The sequence below is a fragment of the Falco punctatus genome (genome assembly GCF_963210335.1).
Source record: "Falco punctatus genome assembly, chromosome: 9".
NCBI lineage: Eukaryota > Metazoa > Chordata > Aves > Falconiformes > Falconidae > Falco > Falco punctatus.
Window position 1 is genome coordinate 21740710 of NC_137589.1, and position 23352 is coordinate 21764061.

At 37.0% G+C, this 23352-nt stretch overlaps 1 protein-coding gene and 1 long non-coding RNA gene across 7 annotated transcripts in view; one reads left to right on the forward strand and one right to left on the reverse strand.

Annotated features, from left to right (window-relative positions):
- The window catches only part of PCDH15 (protocadherin related 15), an 878455-nt gene that overhangs the window by 480672 nt on the left and 374431 nt on the right, over positions 1-23352 (forward strand). For 3 of the 6 annotated variants that reach the window (XM_080401544.1, XM_080401545.1, XM_080401546.1), the window contains exons 3-4: positions 18507-18521; positions 19222-19287. In XM_080401544.1, the coding sequence (XP_080257670.1) occupies positions 18507-18521; positions 19222-19287 (81 nt within the window). The remainder of the gene's footprint in view (positions 1-18506; positions 18522-19221; positions 19288-23352) is intronic. The other 3 variants (XM_080401549.1, XM_080401547.1, XM_080401548.1) reach the window with 1 other exon arrangement.
- Positions 1-23352, reverse strand: part of LOC308069477 — a 302542-nt gene that overhangs the window by 198872 nt on the left and 80318 nt on the right. The gene's annotated exons all lie outside the window — the stretch shown is intronic.

A 23352-nucleotide genomic window follows, 5' to 3' on the forward strand; every position in this document is an offset into this window, starting at 1 on the left:
TTATGTCAAATTATTGTGATGCATCTCGTTAAGTTTGCAAAGTGAAGGGCTGAGAGGAAAAATGAAGCAAGAGAGAGAAATTGTGTTTTAAAATTGTATTTATAGATAAATGGGATTTCTCTGCAATTGAAGGCTGAACAGATCTAATCCGGATTACCCTAGAAAACTGATTTTCACGGAAGGATGGGTATTGTAGTATGAGCTTGAGTGTATTTACCTTACCATGGTATTTCAGTAGTGATAAACATTATCGTTTTTCATTTTAGAAACATCTAAATGGGTTTCTATTCAAAGTATTCCAAACTGTTAGGCATTTTAAAACATATTCCTGCAGAGCAGTAAATAGTTTACTGACATTGTTTACTTTGCTTGATCCTGTACTGTAATATAATAGGTTTAGCTTCTTATTTTTACACTACTGATTATTTTGCATGCAATATTGATGCAACATTAAATACTTGATTGATTTATCTTAATTAATTTACCTTATAATAGGTCAGATCCTGCTCTGTGGTATTCTCTGTTGAGAAAAACAAGTTATTGCCAAAATAATTATTTTTCCTCTTCATTTGCTAGAATGAGCTGTTTGTATTTACTCAATTATACTGACAAGAAAGGTTTTCTGTTAGTGGTATCATCTTGTTTTGGAGCATCATTGGTTTGAGCAGCTACATATAATTCTTTTACTGCCAAGCGGTTCCCTGACTTTAAGGATGTATAATAGCACAGCAGTTAATTATTTGACCTGTGCAAGTCTTGCATGAGACTAATTTCACTGCTAATTTCTAAACAGAGTTGTTTGAACAGACTTGGGGTTTGGGTTCTAAAGAGGAACACACAGTTGTAAGCAGCTAGGGGCCTCTCTCATTTAAATATTAAATTTTAACCTCTGGATGGTCCAAGCTTAAAACAAGGCATCTGTTGTTGCCTGATGTTACATTGGTATTGCTGGAGACTTTTTGTTTGTTCATTTCCTTGTGACCAGTTTGCCAATGCACTGATCGTGTTTCTTGAGAAATAGATGGGCTTTTTTTTTTTTATTCCAAGATGGACAACAAAGAACAAAAATAAAATGTAGTCAAAAACCATAGTAAATTTTGAAAAAATCTCAGAAGAAAATAATCAAAGAAAACAAGTGGACTGACATAGTATAGCTGATAATGTTACTGTGTGATGGAGTAGTTCATCTTTTATTCTGAGTTTATGGTGATTATATTATTCTCTCCCATCTTCTTACATAGAAGCAATAGGTTTTACTCACTTTGCAAATTTCCTGACTAATCAGGCTTCTTTTTTTCATGAAATGGTTGGGATTCTGCCATGTGAATCATAAAACTTAATGCGATTCTGTGATAAATGGCTAATATTGGATGAAGTTGCATTAAATGATACCTTTTGAAAATTTCTGTAAATATTTCCTCTGTTTATTTGGCAGTAATAATAGTGATGAACAATAGGACATCTGACTGTAAATTGGGGAGCTCCAAAGAAATCTTGCTTGAAGTGTCAGTCTGTTCTGTAAACAGGATGTTCTCACTTGGCACCAGTAGTTGTGTGATGTCAGTGGTTCATGCCTCTGTGTTGTCAGTGCAGAGAAATGGACACTTTAAAATGAAACAACTCTCACCTCTCAGAAGATGGGGGAGTAGTTCCCTGTAGCTGATGTTCATTAGGATAATTACTTTAGAATTTAGAACAAGATTTGTACCAGTATTATTACCTGTAATTCCATGGTATCTGGTGTTTTATCACAAAGGTTTTAGATGTGTGAAGTTGAGAACAGTATCTTCAAGCTTGTGTTATTATTTCTCCAAAGTTCAGCTTTGAAATTACAGTAAGAGATGCTAAATGGCTTTTTGAGTCATTGGTATAGTCCATTTTGTTAAGTATCTGAAACTCTGCATGCTAAAGTAAGAAATGTCAACTTTGTTTCCCTTTCTTTAGTGGTGCTTTTTTTTGGTTTGTTTTGTGGGGGTTTTGGTTGTGGCGGTTTGTTTTTTTTTTCCTTCCAGTTTTTTCTTTAATGCTTTTTACTGCAAAATTAATTCAGAAATTCTGGGTACTGTCCTTCATTAGATTTCTAACAATTTGAAGTTTTTAATGAAGTGTTTCATGGTAAGTACAAAACTGAGGAAGCATTTATCAATGCAGATAGGGAATTTTTTGGTGAGAGGCTCTAGAGAGATATTTGTGATGTTTTCCTTCTAAGAAGCATTTAATAGTTATTTGAACCCTTTTTGCTGCTTGGCTACAGTACAGGAGTTGCTAAAGTGGAGAAAAAAAATGTGTTTGTTGTTCGATCTTATAAGTACCATCTCATTTGGTAAGTATCGTTTTCTAAATGACAGGAGGTGTTTGAAGTGTTTTGTGTGTACGTATGTTTTGTGACCTATCTGTTCCCGTTGGCCTGCTACTTAGTTTTGGAGGTGTTTTTGGGGGGACAAAGAAAAAATGCACTTGTACATCGTTTGTATTTGAACCTGCCTTGTATCTGCTATTTTATAACATATGCAACTATAGCAAATTTTCGTAGCCTTAAATTTGTTTCAAAATCAGACAACAATCAGTCAAAAATTTTACTTTATGGTCTTTGATAGAGATTTTATTTACAGTTTCTTGTTCACTAAAATGCCAGGTTCTATAAGATACATTTCTCGAGACACTCACAAAGTATGTTTGTCTTGATAGGAAATTGATTCCAGCTCAATTAAATGAGGCATCTGCAATTCCTGCTAAGCATGGTGATACAGTACGTGAGGAAGGTGCTTTTATTTGCTAGAGATAGGGTTAGAAGCCTTAGCTTCAACTTATTTGTATGCTTTCAATGGGGGTAAAAAAAAAAAACCACAACAAAAAAACCACCAAGAAACCCTGCTGTCTCTTTGCTTGTCTGCACAAGAACAGAGTATCTTCTGCAAAAATCATGCAGCTTCTACATCAGCAATGTGGTTTGGGAATCTTGCTGAGTTGTTCAGAAATGCTGTGGAATAATTTCTGGGTGAACAGATAATGAAGGGGAAACTTGAATTCACCAAACAGAACTGAAGAAGTAAAGTGTATCTCTGAAGTTGTGGTATTTCATCCTTCTGGGCTGCATCAGTTACAGATTAACACTATAGAGCTAAAGACAAGCCCAAATTTGTTTTGTTTTCAGGTGCTGTTAAAACTATGGACTGCTGTGTTAACTTTAACTATAAAATTTTGGGTAACTTCTGATGGAAAGAAGTGGAATGATTTTTAAGGTTTACCAGTCATCTGGAGGAAAATGAGAAGTACTCTGTCACTGAGCTCACAATGAGATTGAGGTTCCTAGAGCCACAAAACATAGCAGACTGTGACTGCTCTTTGAAATCTCTCTGGCAGTATCTCAAAGGTGTACTGGTGGTGTCCATTTTTCAAATCTCAAGTGCACAACCTGCAGTAAAGCAGTATTATTTTTCATTTAATGAGCTTTAGCACATGAGCAATTAAGACAATGCAATTGAATGAAGCTTATCAGGAAGCCACAGAAGCTTGCCTCTGAAATGCTGCTCAAGTCAATTGCTCCTCGTATCTACAATTTTATCTGTTTAGTTAATGACACCAATGGGTATAGTGGCACAGGCTAGTGGTTTTACAGCTCCAGGGGCTTGGCTGTTTTGTTTTGTCTTCAAGCTTTAGGGGTTTGTTGGTTTGGGTTTTGGTTTTTTTTTCTGCTAAGGAGGTAGTGACTAATAGGTGATGAGTGTCTCTGCTTGGCTAGCGACATTCGGAGTGCTGAAAGAAATGTAATGAAGACTACTGTATTTTAAATGTCTTTGAATTGCTCAGTATACATACCACAGATAAAGCCAGACATTTACAGGCACGGTCAGCTCCACATAATCAGTGAACCTGTTGTTGTCTGATAATTAAAATGGTTATGAACATACTGACAGGGAAAGATAAATTGGTTGAATGGCTTCAGATAAATATTTTCTTCATTGCCCAAAAATAAACTTGTAAAGAATGAGGATTGTACCTCCCCCCCTAAAAAAAAAAAAAAAAAAAAAAAAAAAATCATTGTATACTCAAAGGACATAAACAGTCATACATAGAAAATGATAATAAAAAAGTCCCATTGCTGTGCTCAGCTCTTTCTTAAAGTCTTTGTTGGTAGAACCTTTATATAATTTAAAGTACTAGAGGTATGAAAAGAAAATACCTTATCTTCTTGTTCTTGCAGTGTAATCAATGGCTTGAGATTTATTTTTGGTTGTGCATCTGGCTAATAGAAAATTAATCAACCTCTCAATTACAGTCAGCCTGGATATGGAGTAGAAGCTGAGTATTTCTCTGTCAGGTGTGCTACTTTATCAGTGACTGTGTGCTAGGTAAAAAAATAGGTTGAATGGGATTAGTAGAGGAATAGTTTTTGGTGCACTACTGAATGCTAAGAATGCATTTTAAACCTACAGAAATACCTGTGCAATTTCTGTGTCATCTGCAGGATTATTTTCAAAGATATCTCATAGGTGGGAACCTTACAGGAGAAATTTGAAAGCTCCCTTGTATTTCCAACTTAAAGATGAAACTGCCTCTGGCTTGGAGGCATCACTTCTGTCTTCCTGCTGATGGCCTCTACGTAGCCTGTGGGTCCAAATTATTACTACATTTTTGTATTTTAAGAAAAAAAACATTCTAAGTACTAATAAATTCCTACTAATATTTGTCCTTTCTAGTCAAATGCTGTTTTGAGAAGTTTGTGTGTATTTGGAGGGGAAAGAAGGATCACTGATGGGTAGAAGCTGACATTCCTTTGGCACTTCTGGTTTTTCATAGGAGCCGAAACATTGAGGAGAGCTGTGTTTTTCCAAGAGCAGATGATCAATCTTTATTTCTGCCATCAAATATCCTCTTCTTTTTTTGAAATTTTGATAGTCTTTGCAGTAAGAAGCTGAACTTGGAATTTATGTTAATTTACCTATACTCGTTATTAGCACCAGGAGTAGTTGATTCATTAGTGGGTTTTATGATATTTCTTTGCTATTTGGTATCTTGGGAAGCACAGAGGTACCACTGCTCTGTCTGTTTTTTGGAAAAGGTATGTTTTCCATGTCTTCAGTTCTCCCAGAGATTAGTAACAGAGAGAGGGTTTGATGGTAATCAGTATGTTGTATAAGGTATTTATTTTTGAAACTGTTTTTTAAGTAGGTAAAAATTGAGAAGGACATATTTTGAGGGTTTGGAGTCATAGTGGAAGGGATATTAAATGTCTTCAATGTAGCAGAAATACTCTCTTCTTGCAATTTGTCTGTTGTTTTATAATAAAGATTTCAGGTAGCAGATGTACCATGGTTGGACTTCATTTTCAAGTGTTCTTAAAAAAACAGAAGAAAAAAAATAAATAATCATCCTGTCTAAAGTATGTAAATTTCTGGAAAGAATCTTTCAGTGTTCAGAGCTTGGAGAGCCCACGCACCAGCATCAGCTGCTTTGCTTGGCTCTAACACTATGTTTTATGGGTGCTTGGCATGTTTTGGGAGCCTTTTCCAGATGGGTGCTAGCAACCACCGTCTGCTAAAGGGTGCTGAGTCATATAGTCCTTTGTCTACATATGTCTTGTAATCCCATGCTTCTTTGCTCACATAGTTGCTTTACAGGGGAGATACCTAAAAACCTTAAATTTACTAAAATAAAGCTTAAACTGGTTCAAAGAGAAACAAAGGCTGTAACTATTTTGCATTTACCACATTGTTTTTGAGTTAGCGGGACCCAAGCTTTCTGGACATTAGTGTAAGGAAATCCTGGCAGGAGTAATATATGATGCCACAGATACACTTTTTCATCTCAGATTGTAGTTTGCTTATTAAATAGATGCTTCAAAAAAGAGTCTTAAGTTACACCTTCATGCTTTTCACCACAATTTTTTTTCTGAAATACATTTTGAAGAAAGTACTGACTTTGCACATAAGCTTTGGACTCCCCCTTGCCCTGCACTGCTTGTTTCCAGGCAAATTGTGGTTAGAACTTGGGAGATGTTTTGTGAATGTACCTGAAGATGTGAATAATAAACTGTGGGAATCTGAAGTCCAACTCCTGTAAGGATGGGTATGATTATCATTGTAGATGGGAAGAATTTTAATTATAAAATCAAGATTGTATCACTTTTTGTTCAACAAAATAGGTATCAAAAGTATGCATTTAACCAGAAGAAAAACAAAGAACTCTTTGTAAGCTACCCAACGTTAAAGTCCTTGTTTTTATAATGAACTCAGGTTCAGGCTGTTTAGACACAGGCTAGATATATGATGGGCAGAAAACAGTTCACACTTCAATTATTGAATCCATTGGACCATAATTTATTAAACAGATACAGAAAGTGTCATCCTTTGAAGTAAAGTCTTATTACTTTGCATTTTTCATGGATGAGGAACATGCAAATGGATGTTACTCAGGTGGCATGTAAGAGCTGCGCAATATCTTAGATAAGGTTTTGTTTGGGTTTTGTTTGGTTTTGTTGGTATTTTTGTTGGGTTTGTTTTTTTTTTTTTTTTTGGGGGGGGGGGGCGAAGTCGGGGGAAGGGCCTTGTATCTGTGACTTTGGAGCCTGCTTTCTGCTTACAGCTCTACCTTTTCACCCAGTCTGTGGGGGCAGCATTTTCCAGACCTTTGGCTAATTGATTTTTACGTCTGTGAATATGTCAACATCCTCACTGCAAAATAATTTAACTTTATGAAGCCACAGGAACCTGATTTCAAGTAGCAAGTTCATTCTAGGCTATTTCCTGGATGCTGCTACTATGTATCTGCTTGGAAATATGCTTAAAAAGCAGGTTTTGGCCCTTTTGGTGCTTTTTTTTCGTCACTAATGTGGATATAATGTCTTCTTGAAATATCTACGCCTTTCTGCTTTCAAAACCATAGCACAGTGTCCATCTTGCTTTAAGGTGGTGTTTGATGGTAATTAAATCAACATTTAGTTAAGACACATTATCAGGATCAGTATTTTAAATGTGAAAACATCTAGATCAGCCCTCAGTAGTGCAGATGGTTGTTTCAGCAGGGATGGAGTAGGGGATACTCTGCTGTATGCTAAATAATCCAGTGGAATACCATGACTGTAGGATGTGGCAGCTTGTCCTCCCAGAATGGGGTTGTATTTGCCAACAGAGAAAGAGGGAGAAAATTTATACTGCGCTTTTGTAATTAAGATGCAGTTGTGGAAGTCTATTTTGCTTGGCTAATTTTAGCAGCATTTGAGGGAGTACTCAAGGAGCTGAAAGAGTAGGGTGCCTTTTAAGGCAAGGAGTTGTCTTGCTTCTCTTCATTTCCGTGAAGGGCGCAGCAGGGTATTGCTTTACCAAGCAGCAAAGCGACTTCCTTGCCTTCTGTCATTGCTGCTTGATGTCTTGATTAAATTACAGGAAGATGTTGATCAACATTGGCTTCATTAGCGATGTCATGAGAAAGATATTTATAGGCACAATATGTAAATGTTCACGAAATTGCAAGTTAATTACCTGAAACATAAACAACCTTAGGACTGGTGGGTTAATTAGCACAGCCTGTTTTCAGTGGAGATAGGTGTGTGTTACCTGCTACCTGCTGTAGATTTGGCACATCTGGTACCAAGTGGAATTTTCTTGAACTGTTTAAATATTTACAGCACCTAGTGCTCAGCATGGGAGAGGCGAATTCAGAAGAGCAAAACAGCTTCTTGTTCTACCACCAAAAGACTGACAACTTGACTCTTCTTTTTTGCTAAATAACGTGTGAATATTGCTGATGTTTGAAAGGAGGGGATGGAGGGTTTATAATCTTAAAAATCCAAAGGCAGGTTGAGGTTTCATGTCAATATAACTTTTTTGTAGTCTACTTTATAAAGTGCTGCTTTTTAAAGAAAGTTGGTGAAATCATAGTCTCAAGAGTATCATTCAGTGGTATTCATATATTGTAATGTAAAATTCTAAAATTTTATATCTGCTTGAAAATTTCCCTGTCTGTATATAGCAAAAATTCATGCAGTTTTTTTTTTTTTATTATTTAAACTTAATCTTAAACTTATGCTTAATGATGCTTTCTTTTGTTTTGGCAAATCTCAAACAGTTCTGTGGAAGACAAACTAATGTTTTCCCTGTCTGTTGTGTACAAAGAGTCTGGGACTGGCATAAGGGAACCTGTTCAGGGGAAGAAGAAAAGCCTGGTAATTCTATTTCAGTGGCAATGAACCTTAATATTGAGCCGATAGTCTAAAAGTCACAAATTTACACTTTAGGAACCGGGAAGGCTGAATAGTATTAGCTCATCTATAGACAGTTTAGCTGTGTCCCATGTTTCAGTTAGTAAAAGCTAATCCTTTTTTATTTGTATGTAAAGAAGTTTCAGCAATATGAAAGGTTGCAAGTATCTCCAGCTGCTTTTTCCGGAGTTGCTTGTACTTGTAGTTAAAATGCTTTGATTTTAAAATTTACTTCTAGTATCTGGATTGTTTAATTCCAAATTAAGCAGTTGGGTTTTTTTGGTTTTTTGGTTTTTTTTTTTTTTTTGTGCTCCTGTATGAAATTTGTCTTAAATGCATCATACAGGTAATAGGGAAAATGAAATTTCAAAAATACTGAAAAAATCATGACATTGTAATGCTCAGTGCATAGTAATGGTTAAAAGGAGGTTTAGTCAACTTTTGGATTCTAAGCACTTCTGAAGATATTGCAGCTATTCTTGAGTCATCCAGTGTGTTTTAATGCTCTTAAAAATCACTTTTGGTAATAGCAATTTTAGGTGCTACTTGGCATAATATCATATTTTTATGTGTTTTACAGTGTTTTCAGGCAGAAGTGTGATTTTAAAGACACTGTCAACTGCTTGTAAAATGGAAAGTTATTTCAATCTAAAAGAGTATTGCCTAAAAGATGGATAGTACTGCATTTTTCTAAAGCTGTAAAAGTAAAATAGCAATCCACAGCACTTGCAAGGCAATTTTCACGTACCAAACCCTTTATAGATAATATATCTGTGAAAAAAGAGTTGGAAGAATGGAAAAATAAAGCCACAAAATAAATCCGCTGATCAGGTTGCATATTCTATATAAAAGCACATTTTCTGAGGCTGTGGGGGAGCAAGAGCTTACAATAATACTCTTTATTTAGTTTATGTCTTTTTTATACTTTATTATCCATCAGCCTTGCTTTTTGTCCACTTAAAAACAAAACCATACCCAAATTCAGCTACAGTCAGATTTCAACATTTAGCTCATCTTTCACTTTAGTCTTTGAGTTTCTGTGCTATGAATTTTAGAGTAGTGCTTAACTGAGACACTCTGAATCAAAGCACAGAAATTCAGTGTAGATTTAAGAAGTGTGTTTGAATCAAATGTGTTTGAATCAAACTCAAGTTTGCTGTCGTTCCTTCCCAGTTTCTACAATTAGAGATGTCTGTCAGGAAGAGCTGAAAATAGCCTGTGAAAGCCCTTCTTATGCTATTTTCAATACAGAGCAATTGTAGTACAAGCCTGCTAATGTAAAGGTTATGCCAAGCTTATCCTAAATTGCACAGCTGTAGTTCTGAATTCAGTCACACAGGAAACAAGACAGGACATTTTCCCCTTAAACTGGGTTGCTTAGTTACTCAAATATATGGTTCTATGTAGCTCTTCATTAGGAACCTTGTTCTGTAAATAGAAGTGTTTAGAGACTTTCACGGGGTTTTTCTGTGAGTGTTCCCTGCTGAATCGTGGAAGTAAAAACCATGGAGATAAGTATAAGGTCTTTCAAAGAACTATTTACTTAATGAGCAATTGGGGCATTTCTGACAGTGCATCTGAAAACATAAATAAATTTTCCAGCAGATTTAAATGTGGGGGTGCTTTAGCCTCAGCCAATGCCACAGTCCGTTAGAATTTCAGTTCTTGCATCTCCAATTTAACTAAAGCAAAGAATACACTATCCCTTTCCCAGTGTATTGCAAACTCCCAAGAGCTTTGCTGGGAATTTCAATCTATAAAAACACACAGGCTTGAAGTTTTACTGTATTTGCTGATACTCGGTTTTGTGAACCACTTCTCTTGAAACAGGCTTTCTCAGTAGCTTGCACAGTCTCCAGCCTCCCCAGAAGTTCAGAACCTGCCCTCGTGGCACTTGCTGTTCTGGCAACATTTTGGTAAATCAGTTAGTACAGGTGTTCTGGCTTTATTCTGTCACACTTTTTTGTGTGTGTGTGTGTGTGGCACATGCACAAACTCTTTAATTTCCGGTCAGTTATCAGACAGAAATAGTTTATTTTTTTATTAATGACTTCTTACTAATTTCATAATTAAAATGGCCACAGTATTATTGGTGACTCAGGCTTGAGGACTGGATTTAGTGGTTCTTGCTGTATACATCTGAGACTTTTATGCAAGGTTTTGTGTGCCTAACAGTACAGAAGAAAGGGGAAAAAGAAAAGCTTTAAATACTTTGACTTCCTAAACCCTCTTTCATAAGCTCTTTTTTCCTTTCTCATCATGGACAGAAAGGGTCAGTGTTGAAGAAAAGAGTATGCTTGAAGTTAAGACTACTGCATAATGCTTACTGCTCTCACTGAACTAAGGAGCACTGTTGAATGTTGAGTATTGCCTTTGTTTTATTCTCATCAGAGCAAAATTGAAATGCATGTAAATGCAGAGGGGAAGAATGAAACCAAAAAGATTTAGCCTTTTAGTTCCACTCTAGGTACTAGAAAACTCTCTGTTCCTTCAGGATTTTCTCTAACTGTGCTCCCACTCTTCTGGCTCTGGAAAACGGTTTTGGCTGGCTTGCTGACAGGCTTTGTGTAGTACCAAATGGCTTGTCAGTGCTTCATTATTACGGAGGTTGGTTTACCAGCACTCAGTGTTGAACTACCGAAGGTTTTCTCTATCATCGCATGTGTAGCAAATAAGGTGGCTTTACTGTCTGCTTTGGTGCAGACCACAGGTAGGCAGCTGGACCTGTAATTTCAATACTCAGAAATTATGTGTGAGTTATCCTATGGTTGGACAGCTGCTTCAGAATCTGCAGGGGTGATCAAGGTGTCAGAGCCTCACATTTCACTTGCCAGTCATTTGTACTGCTTTGTCATCAGCTGCTATTATTCAAACAGTTAAGCCAAATTAAAAGACTGCATAGAGTCACCTCTGGGATGTCAGGACAAAATGAGCTGGCTTAGTTCAAATGTCAATGTGCTCTGCTTTGCCAGGTCAGCAGTAGGGAGAACTTTTTCTCCAGCTGTGAGACAGGGACATGTTAAACTGCCACAGTATGTCTGATATAGTATTGTATGGTATATACGGTGTTAGCCTGAAAACTGTTGCTTGTGTTCATCATTAAAGAGGGGTTAAGCTGACTGGTCCTCTATGTTGTTAATGTGCCTTATTGTAAAACATTTGCACATATGGCTTAAAAATTATCGCAGTGCAATTGGTGGTAATTCTGAGGCATCAGCAGGGTTCTTTGCCTAGAGGCTCCAGAGTTGCAATGAGTTTGTTTAAAGATGGCAACTAATTTTAATATTAAACTTTCCATATTGCTATTTTTGTTATTCATAGCACATAGTCACTGAATTGGATCAGAATCCCGAACTCACTTTAAATAATTGTTTACTGCAATATTTAGGGTTTACAAAATGGTTTATTGAAGTTATAGAGGGTGTAGAGGGTCAGTAGGGAATGGTTGGGTACTGCTTCTTCCTGCACCATGATGAGGTGGCACCATGTGAACAAGCAGTGAATAGGTTCAAAATTAGCCTTCTCTAAGGTGTTGTAGATACTGCACACTTTCATGGTTTCAGGAGGAGTTTGGACAAATTAACAGAAAGAAAACAAGTAAGAGTTAATACCCTATTCTTGGAACATCGCTTTTGTGAGCTGTGCTTGAGGATAGGTTTAAGTGTTCAGTGTTGAATGAACATGGCTTTATTCAGTGTGTCGGAGTTTCCAGGCCTGAATTCTGTCTCTTGAGTTCACAGCTTCACAGGAAAGCTGTTAAGTGTGACCAACACCACCTTTCACAACATTTTCAGCTTGGATTAAATGTTCATGCAAATACAGAGTAATTGTTAGGTTTAACATTCTGAATTTCATTAATACAACAGGAGTGGCTGAAACATAAATAACAGAGTAATCACATGGTGCAAGTTTCTTGACCCAGGGAGATGCTCTAGGTAAGGGATTGATGCTGAAGAGTAATAGAGTCTGATCTTTGTTCCAGTGACAAAGTCAAGAATGAGATTTTATTCTTTCCAACAAATAAAATAATTTCTTTTAGTAGTTAGTGAATAGAATTTTAATAACTTTAAATCAGGCTGCGTATCTGCTAGAAACTGAGTCAGTTTGAGGTTGCCTGTTGTACTCCCTGTGACTATTTGTTTGAATAAAACTAAACTACTCCTGAATATATAAAAGCAAAATACAACATAAAATGTAAAATAACTTTAATAATTGTGTATTCCTGAAGCAGCTGGAAGAAGAGTTGGTAATTAGCCTATTGAATTGGATTTTTTTTTCTGTTTTAATTTCAGGAGCACTTAGCAGGTGACAGTTATTTCACAGAATAATGTCCCCAGAAAGGTTAAGGTTGGCTGTTTGTTTTCCAGAGGAGCACGCTGTGCTCCCTGCAGGACAGGTCGCTTAGGATTATTTTTCTGGTCAGGGTATAACTCTTGCTGTCTTTGATGCGGTAGGACTAAGTTATTGAAACTTTCTTAAAGTTGTGTCCTATTACTGGGATCACAAATTCCCTCTCAAGTGTTGTGGGACACCTTTTTTTGGTTATAGTCACTTAAATTTATAAGACTTTGTGGGGCAAGTCATTTTTATTACTATTAAGTAGCTGATGAAATTGGATGCCTTGAAGTCATATGATTTAATGATCAGAACAGCCAACTTCAGACACTGTTCACAGCTAATTCAGATATTTTATTTTGCTGGAATTTAGGGATATATGAAATTCAAATGGTTATTTGGGGTTTCCAAGTAGTTGTGTTTAGTAGAGGGATGTTACAATCACTTTTTGATCACTGTGACCGCATTGTGAAGTTAGAACTTTGGGTCTTCATTGTTAGACAGCTTCTAAATATGTGTGAGGCTACAGCTGTCTTTGCAAATACATGAATATGGGGCTTATTGAAAATGTTGTTAAGGAGATACATGCAAAGGCTACTGTAGCCTCATGAGCTCCATCTGCAGTTTGTGGCGAAGAGCTGCATCCCTCATGATTAGGAGCAGGAGCTGTTTGTAAGGTCCTTTTAAAACATCTTTGAGGAGGCACTGGTCTCTTGGGAGATGGCAGGAGAAAGAGCTCCCTACCTGAGGCAGAGGGGCGCTGGGAGGATGCACTTGGCCTTCGGGATGGTGGGAATGAGAAGAACAGAGTTCAGAAGGGGAAAGTGCACTGCTGTTAATTGCAAACCCCCACGATTGTGGGGCAGCAGTGCTGGGAAAGGGGCCTTTGGCTGTCAGGCAGTCTAATCCCTGGCTGCTTGTGTGACTGCCTTCACTCAGGTGTCTTTAGAACTCTTCGTGTTCCATGTCAGTTCCCCACACTTGAAGTTTCTTGTTTGCTAATTCATTGACGTTTATTTTCATTTTCATAGATGTTTCTGATTACTTTGTCTGTGAAGTTGAAATAGAGTATTTGAAGTAATGTGACCTTTGGATGGGAAGTGCCTTTGAGAGGGCAAAGGCAAGGTGAAAGGAAGATGGTCAGGCAGCTCTCCATTGACAGAATATGGGATTATTCAAGTTATGTTTGTTTTTGTTTTGGCTCAGGCTGTGTGACCTTACTCAGCATCTTACTTAGAACACTGTTTGAGGGTTTCCTCTAAGCCATCTCATTAAAAATAATTAAAAATTAGAATAATGAAAATTAGCCATCAGAACCAAATGGATCTGAGCCATGTAACTGTTCCATGAAGAGTTTGTTAAATAGATTTTCACTTTACTCCCAAGGAAACAGGCCCTTTATTTATCTGCCTTTGTCTTGATCATGTAATTTTAAAGCAAATATACTAGTTAGATGGAACAGTGAAGTTAATGACAGGAACAAGAATGCTTTTTTGTGAGCATTTAGGAAAGCCTTCCTAGCTTGTTGTTTTGTACTAAGTTTTATTTGCTTGATGCCTTCTGCATTTTTGTAAGGCTCTTGGGGCTGGTAGGAGGGCACTGCTACATCGAGATTACATTTACCAGCACTGCTGCTTAAACATAAAACACATTGTCAAACCTGTAGATAGGGAAGCTCATTTATGGAGGGCCTTTTCTGCCTTAAAGTATGTTCAATTTAGCATGATTTTACTTCCATGACTGCTCTGTTATGCCCAGGAATTTCAAGGAGAAGTTGCCTTGTTTTTGAAAAAGTTTAAAAAAGCAAATGTAGAAGAAATAGACCATGGTTCAGTGTGTTACTTCTCCCTCTGCTTCCAGCAGAGCAGAGGTTTGGTCCATTGGTAAGACAAGTCAGACAGCCTCCCTCTGTGTGGTGTTCCCTGCTACTGCTTGCTGGCTGCTGTTTGATGTGGCACAGAGCCTTTTTGCAAATAAACTATGTGATGGAAGGAAACCATACTGTCTTAGCGATTGCAATAGTTTTATTAAAATGTTGGTCTGTTACTTAGGTGCATGTAAATATTCTGGTAATAATTTGCAGTGTGAAATTGAAATAATTACAATATCGAATAATTGAGGTGCACAATCAGATGTAGGGCACTTTAAAACAGAAGAACAGGCAAGTAAAGTGTTGTGTGAGTATTTCCTTTGTAAGTCACCTTTGGTGCTGAAATTATCTATGTTTGTTTATATTGAATAAAGTAATCTGTTACTGCTGAAATAATTTCTGTTGAGGAACATTCAAATAAAAATTGAGAAAAACTGAACCCCATCTCATGATATTACTGAGGAGCATTCCTTGCAATCTTTTTTATAAGCAAATGAAGGTATTTTTCAAAAAAAGCTGAATGAAATTACATTTCTGTGCTGTTCCTGCTGTGGAATAGCATTCAAGGATCTATTTTGTCTGCCACCCCTCCCACCCCCCCAAAAAAAAAAGTCCCCAAAAAACCAAGTTTGGGCTGGAAACTTTTTTTTTTTTTTTTTAAACTTTGTGGGCAGCATGCAGCCATTTCTCCTTTGTACTTACAGTGTTTGCACTGGTGTTGGTCTTTAGTTTCACTCATTTTTCCTCCTTGATGTTTACTCAAGTATGTTTCTAGAGAGCTTTAATTTTCCTAGACTAATTAATTCAAGCTTCTGTCATCTTTATAGGATGGACTCTCTATCCTCCTGATGATGGGAATAACCTTTCTGTGCACCTGGCTCAGTCTAAAGATGTTCTTTTTCATGTATCCAGTGTTTCCCACCAGGTCTTGCTGCTGCCTGGTGATGCAACACAGTGCTTGACTTATCACTGAGGTCTTATTGCTGCTGCTTACTGTTTGTATTTTGCAAGGAAAAAAAAGGAACCACCCATGTATTAACAACATGTAACTTTAAGTTTTTTAGTTGATTGTCTCCCTTTGAATCGGCAGCTTGTGTAAGTTAACAATTTTAGATTTATGTGTTCAGTGTATGGTGATGAATGTGAAACTAAATGAGGCTGTGGCATTATTTGGTTTGGCCTTTGAGAAGGGGAGGGGGAGATGTGACATGCATCTTAAAAAGCAATCGGATGTTTGGCTAGTACTGACATGGTGGAAATTGTATGAAGTAATCTGTGAACTCTCATCTATGCAATAAAACTACATGTTTCTTCAAACATTTTTTTTACTGGTGCCATGACAGTAATCCACAGCAAGATTTCTACTACACATCCTGTTTATTTTTTTCTTCCCTTGGCTATGCTCATTATAAATTTTATTGCTTCACCTGCTCATACTTGCAATAAATTCTCTGCAAACTGCTGAACTTAACTGTATAGTCTGTCTTTTCTCTGAGACTATCTATATCCAGATTTCGATGCTGAACATTGATTTTAAACATACGATATAATGACTTTGTTTATAATTCTGGAAATCCTGATGTGTTTCATGTAAAACCAATCACATGAAAAGGGTACTAGCATGTGATTGACTTGTAATTTTGGTTATTTGCTTTTTGAAGAATGGAACTAGAGGTTGGCCCGATTTCAGTGAACTTGTAATCGAGACACCCAGCAAGGAGAAAACATCATCATGGAAACATAGATGATGGTGAAAAAGCTTATTAAGCTTTCAAAAAAAGTCATGATTATACTTTTGGTAAGGCATATGCAATCTTTAAAATTAAAATTTGCCCCTGCTTTGGGTTTCTTTTGGGTTATTTGTGCAGTAATTGCTGTTCAGTGGTGAACGATTTTTGGAAACAAAGTATCAGTAAAAATTTCTATCAGTGAGCTTTGCTGCCCTAACAAAGAGTTTGTAGAAGGGTCATTCAGTTAGGAGAATATAAACTCCTAGAAAATTGTGACACATCTCTGGAAAAAGGTAGAGTTGTGCTGTTACAGTCCTGTTATTGCATCCAGCAAAAAAAATAAGAGCAGGGGGAAAAATCCTTTTTTTGTGTGGATATGCCAACATTACTTATCTTCCCACATGATATGCTCGTAGGAAACTACGGTGAAATGAAAGGTGTAGTTTTTCAGATGATCTGGTTTGCTCTGTTAATGCCTTCAAAACAAAAAGCTTTAAAATTATCAGCAGAAAATGTTCAATTTTTGTTTCAAACTAAAGCATAGAGTAATAAAAGGAATAAGTACTGAGAATCTGTTAATAAAATAATTTTATTTAGACTGCTTAGAATAGTGAACCAAGTGGACTCTTGAAACTCTACAAGCAGTATCACCGATGTAAGGGAGTGAGTGGGTATCCACACAAGCTCTTTGTATTTTACCTTCAGAGCAAGGGTTGCCTGTTTGTCTTAAAAAAAAAAAAAAATAATAATTACTTTTGTGTGTTGTGGTTTAACCCTAGCTGGCAACCAAGTACCATGCAACTGCTCACTCATTCTTCCCTGTCCGTGGTGGGATAGGAATGGGGAACTGGAAAAAGGTAAAAACAGTGGGTTGAGATAAGAACAGTTTAATAGTTGAAATAAAGTAAAAGTAATAACAACAGCAATAGTATTTGTAAAGAGGAGGAGAAAGAGAGAGAGGAATAAAACCCAAGGTGGAAAAAAAAATAAATTATGCACAATATAGCTGTTCATCAGTCCCTGAGCAGCAATCAGCCACCCCTGTCCAACTCCCCCTGTTTATACACTGGGCATGGTGTTCTGTGGTATGGAATATCCCTTTGGCTAGTTTAGGTCAGCTGTCCTGGCTCTGCTCCCTCCTGGCTTCTTGTGCATCTGCTCCCAGTGGAACATGGGAAACTTGAAAAGCCCTTGAGTTGGGGTAAGCACTACTTAGCAACAACTAGAACATCAGTGTGTGATCAGCATTATTCTCATCCTAAATCTAAAATACCGAATGTGCCAGCTACTAAGAAGAAAATTAATTCTGTCCCAGCTGAAACCAGGACATAGTGCGACTGTGTTATCGTTAGTATTAATTCAGGTGTCGTTCAGGCTGTTCATAAATATTCAGCCTGAAGGAATGCCATGCTATCAATCCTTGCCCTTGGTGTTTAGAAGTTTGGTGTTTGGAAGTTTGGTCTTGCAGTTGAACTCATCAGCTGAATAGCAAAGCTGTTGCTAGAGGAAATTATCATGCCACAGAGATGTCCTTTAGATTTAGAGGCTTCACCTAAATTGAGATCTGAGTAAATGCTTCACTGTTTTGATCTTCCTTCATAGGTCTTGTCTGTGCTGGGATAATTACTGTCTGTAATTAGCTGCAGCGTAATTCTTTTGAAGTCTATGAATGTGTAATTTTTTTTCCATAAGCTGGGAAATAGCATTTTACTTCAGCTTGCTCTTGTGTTTAACTTACAGATGATTTTCTGTTGGGATTTTTGTGTAAAGCATTTAAAACTTTCCAAACAAAACCAATGCCCCACCACACCCACCCCCCACACCCCACCCCATCCCCCCCCAAAACCAAACACCAAAAAACCACAAAAAAACCCTAAAAAATCCCCATGAAAAACAGTGATACTCCAACATTTCTTTCCTTGGCTAGATACCAATTAGCCATCCACACAGCCAGGTCCATGTCAGGAGGATCAGAGTAGCATCTACATGTCTTAAATAACTGCAGTTTCGTATACAGTTCTCCATGGTTAAATGGGAAGGAGAGTAATTGTCTTTTTGTCATGTAGTTTCATCGATACTGTGAGGCTCTTTGAAAATCAAAAGCGCTGCTTAATTACCTTTTATTTCTGTATGCTTTAAAGAGGTAATATTTTTCCTCTATTTAATGTAAAATACAAATTGTTCACAAAGTACAAAAATCACAGGTAGTATACATGCTTTTATGTATTTTAAGACTACACCTATGTATTTGCTAGATCTGCATGTACTGCTTTGTCTTTGAACCTATCTTTTTAGTAAACCAACAAAATCTTACTTATTTTCTTTCGTTATTCTGCTCTGCTTCCATTGATGACTAAACTTTTGACTCCAGACTGGCAATATGAGGGTAAGATGGCAAAACATAACTTCCTGAACATTGCTTGTCTGTTCTTAATTTTTATTTTCCTTAGAACATTATTAAAATTCTGTTCACTCTCTTTAATTAGATCCTTTTGTTGCGATTACATTCAGATTATGTTTGTTTCTGTTGTGAAGCTTTAATTGCAATTTACACCTTTTAATAATTTCTTTGTTATTTATTTGGGTTAACTTACCATTGTATTATCTCTGTTCTGAAAGGCTTCTGCTTCACTGAGATCCCTGGTGGTATCTCTAGAGCAAGACATGAACAGGTTTATTAGTGTAGCCATCAGACTGTATTGTGGTGGTATGTGACAAAGATCCAGGGTATGTATGTTCATGACATGGAAAGGAAGGCTGACATAAGAGATAACAGAACAAACTATATTCAATTTTTGCTGTTTAAGTGTTTGTTTTAAATATGGATCAGTATCTGAGATGTTAAAGCCTTTGTTATCAGATTCTCCCTTGTTTTATGAAGTTTATCTGAGTAAGGGATAGGCAAAGAGCTCAGATTTTGATCCTCTGTGAGTATACTTAGCTTTGTAGCTCATACATACGTCTTGTGTAAGTAAATACTTGTCTTTGGTATGCTGAACATCCTGACTGGTTTTAAAAAAACAGCAACAAAACCCCCAAGATCCTTCTTCTGGAATTAGAAATAACTTCTCTTTTCATCTTTATAGATTGCAAATTGGCCAGAACAGGTCCTCCAGCCACAATAGTTCCTATTGATGAAGAAAGTCGGAACGGTGAGTGCACCTTGGTTTTCCGTGACACCACTTTGCTTACTCAGTTTTAGCTAATCAGGGTTTAGAGGCGCATGTGGTCGAGTGGTGTGTCCATGTCCAGCTTGGCAGTGAGAACTGGTCTCTGAAAACCAGTTAACAGGGATTGCAGGTGGAAAGGTGATAGTAATCCAAAATGCTGAGAGGTGTCATTGTTTCCTAAAAAATCACACATTTTGATGACTGTGGTCTCTGACTCCAGATAGCTTTTGTGAATATGCATTTAGTTTTAGCAAGTATTTAGACCACAATTATTTGTAATACAACAGTTTAGCTCCCTTGTTGGTAACATATCAGTTTACTTTTTACTGTCTGACTTTGTCCTCCAATAATATCATACTGACATGAGTTCTTAGTTTTTGGTTTTGGTGTGCGTAAATAAAGCTGAAACCTTTCTATGAAGCTTGATAGGAGGGTTAACATTGCTGTTGTCTGGGTTTCACATACAGCTTTCAGAAGATTATTTCTTGGTTTCCTCTAAGTTTAATAACATCAGTTTATGGATACCTCTGAAATGACAGAACTTGCTTGCATGTAATTATGGAAACTTCAAAAGAAAATGCATGCTTGTTTTGTTTTTATTTATTCTCCTGTCAAATTATACAGTTCTTGCAATGCTGAGCCTAGAGATCAATAGTTCATTTATGCAGCATACTGTAATGTAATCAAGTGCTTTACTCTGTTAGAGTGAGAGCTTTGTACAGGTGACTTACTTCTAATATTATTACTCTTTCCTGCTTTTTATTTTGTGATTATTTTTTTTTTTTTGCCTTTGTAAGCTAGGCAGAGTTGTGTGCTCAGTGTGGTTACAATTTATCATATATGGGTGCCTGAAATGACACACAAAGTCCAGGTCATGCTGGTAGAACCTTTCTGCTGTTATCCTTGAGAGAGCTGCTTGCTGTTGGAATTGCTTATGGTCAGATGGCTAAGTGTCTACAGGTTTCACTGTTAAGAGAACCAAAAAACCAACAGTTAATATGCCTATGAACTGAAGAACTGTGTTAGCTGATACAGTAGTAGCTTTTAAAAACAGACTGTTTTCTTCCTGTGCTGATTTTTCTTGCAATCATGTTTTCTGAAACTAAAAAATGATGATTGGTCTCAGAAAAATGAAATTCCCCTGCTAATCCTGTCCCCGTGCTGAGAGAGACTATTTTTGCTGTTTGTTTTGGTTTTTGTAATGCAGCCTTGGTGCCATAAAAGTAACTTAAAGTGCAGTATCAATTTAAGTAGAAAGCTGTATCATGTTCATATCATGCTTATATCAAGTGGAAAAAAAGCAAGTAAGTTGTTTTTTTTTCTTCCCAGAGTGTTTAAATGGTGTGTGATTACAACATCATGATAGGTTTTATTCTTTAATAGCATAACTTCTGTGTGTAACCTGTGCTGCAATGTTAGTCAACTTTTGTTAAAATAGTTTGGTATATAATGGTGTGTCAAAAGTTCAAGCATCCAGAATCAATACTGCGTTTTTATATCTTTTTTTCAATGTATGTACTATTGAAGATGTCTTGGGATTTGATGCGTATAGAGTAAGTGTAGCTGTATCACCTTGTTGGGAAGGCATCAAGTATTCTTGCTTATACATAGGGAGTACTGGCATGTTTTATAGCATTTTCTATTTTTGTGCTAGCAGCACTTGATTTACTTAGGAGAATGTTGTGGGAACAACAGCTAAAACTAAGACTAGATGTTCACCATAGTCATTTGAAATATAAACAAAAATTTAGAGAAACAAAATGCTCACAGCTCTCTAATTGAATGGCATAATAAGCATTTTTCAGCTTTTTAATGCTTGATTCAGTGTTTGTAAAACTAGAAAGTTAAATTTTCTGTTTAGATGTAACAAGCAAGAAAGATGGTTAACAAGGGGGAGGGGGGCAGGGGGGGAGGTGTGGATTTCCTACAAGCTTTGCATGTGTCTGCAACAATTTACCTTTTTTGCTATGAATTCCTGCAAACCATTAACTCCACATCAACGTCAAAATTGGAAGTAAAACTTCAGTTCACATTGTAGTTATGGGTGTATCGCTTCCGTTCTGTAAGTCACTATATGTATTAAGTAAATGGATCTCCTGGGAAGCCAGCTCTTGAGTTGAAATGTCCTTAAACCTTTTGCTGTTTTGAAGTGGCAAGTTGTATCCTCCCCACTACCATCTGTGACTGTAGAGACTCAGCGGTTGAGTCAATGTTACTACTTGTGTACTTCATTTTAAATAATTGTTTTTACATTAATCTTGCTTAAACAGAATTTAGATATTTTAAAATAGAAAAATAGTCACAGCAATGGATTTGGAGCAGATAGCAGCAGATTTCGTTTTCCAGCTCTGTGTGTGTGCTCTTCCAGATGTCTTCAGGTTCAGGGCAAATGCTTTATCTTGCTGGAGTCAAATTTGGATCCGTGCCAAATGATGGGGGTTGTTTTAACTGAAAGCGTTTGAGTATGCAGACGTGCACGCACACATACGTATTAGGGAATTAGAAGACTAAGTGATCAGGTAACGCTTTGTTTCTTGGATCTTGGATGATTCCTGCATGCAACTGCACTTTTTTTTTTTTTTTTTTTTTTGGTGGGGGGAGATGGGGAGGCTCTTTGTGGTCATGTTCACACTTTTGGTTTAGATGCATTATCAATTTATGTTCTACAGCATATAACACTGCCCTTGTAAAATTTCCTTACGTATTTTACACTACAGCTACAGCTTCAAATGACTACTGAAAGAAGCAGACTGAGAGCCAGTTCATCACCAGTAGGGTCTAGTGGGATTTACAGAATTATCAGTTTCATTCAGTAGAAATTGTTTGGGTACCAGAGTTCATCTCTTCTGGTCTTTTAATACTTCCTGTGCATTAGAAGATGAATCTGTATAAATGGTAACAGGTAGTAAGTCAGTCAAAACAGCTTTACCACCAAAAAACCTTCGTAACAATCTTCAGATGGGAACAAACAGAGGATATAAAAGCTAAAAAGGAAGGTCAGCTGAAGCAGTGTGTTGTGGTGAGAAATGTTTGATACATTGGAACCTTGGGTGCAAGGATTAGACATTGCTGCATTAAAGACCATGCAGCCTGCAAGTAAAGAATTGTGGATATCAATGCCAAGATCAGTGGGTTGAGTGCATTTACTATGTGTGTGAATTCACTAGAGTAGTTTATCAAAAGCTGTTTAAAATAATTTGCCATTCAGTCTCAAACTTGGCATTATATAGTTGTTAAAAGTGATAGCAAAACTGTAGTGATAAGTGTTTGGATGATATATGGATTAGGTCAAGAGTCCTCAAACTACGTCCCACGGGCTGGATACAGCCCCCCAGGGTCCTCAATCCGGCCCCCACCCCCGCCGGGGGAGGGAAACCAAGCAGCCACAGATGACTGCCTGCCACTTAATCCACGTGCCGGCCCCCTGGTTAAAAAGTTTGAGGACCCCTGGATTAGGTGTTATGCAACATTTCCAGTGACCAGACAAACTTTGTATTGGAAGTGCTAATGGATGCAGAGAAACATTCCACCTGTATTTGTTCTGGTATATACAAGTATGTCTCTAAATCACATAAAAGTATGAAATCTAATCACGCTATTTTAATTCCTTGCACTGCAGCTTTTAAAGGTCTGTTGTTGATGTTGGACTGTCTCTTCTAAGGTTGTAGAATGAAGATCTCAAAATAGTAACCGAGTGAACATCTCTGTGACCCTTCATTTCATCCAGTGCACACATGCATCAAGTTCTGGCAACTGAATAAACAGAAAATCCTGCTCTTTAGAAGTATATTTTTAGTTCCACTGTGTTGAATGTTACTTCTCAGCATACTAAGATCAATCATTTCTAATTCACAACAAGTTTGGAGACCAGCAGATCTCGAGGAATAAAATTATTTAATAAAATAAATATTCCTTGTTTTCATAGTCAGACACACAGTTACCATGTGTGACTTAAAGGTGTTCTTGAGAGATCAGCACAGATGTTAGGATTTTATAGTTTCCCACCATTATATTAATATATCTTTATACCGAGTAATATCAGTACAG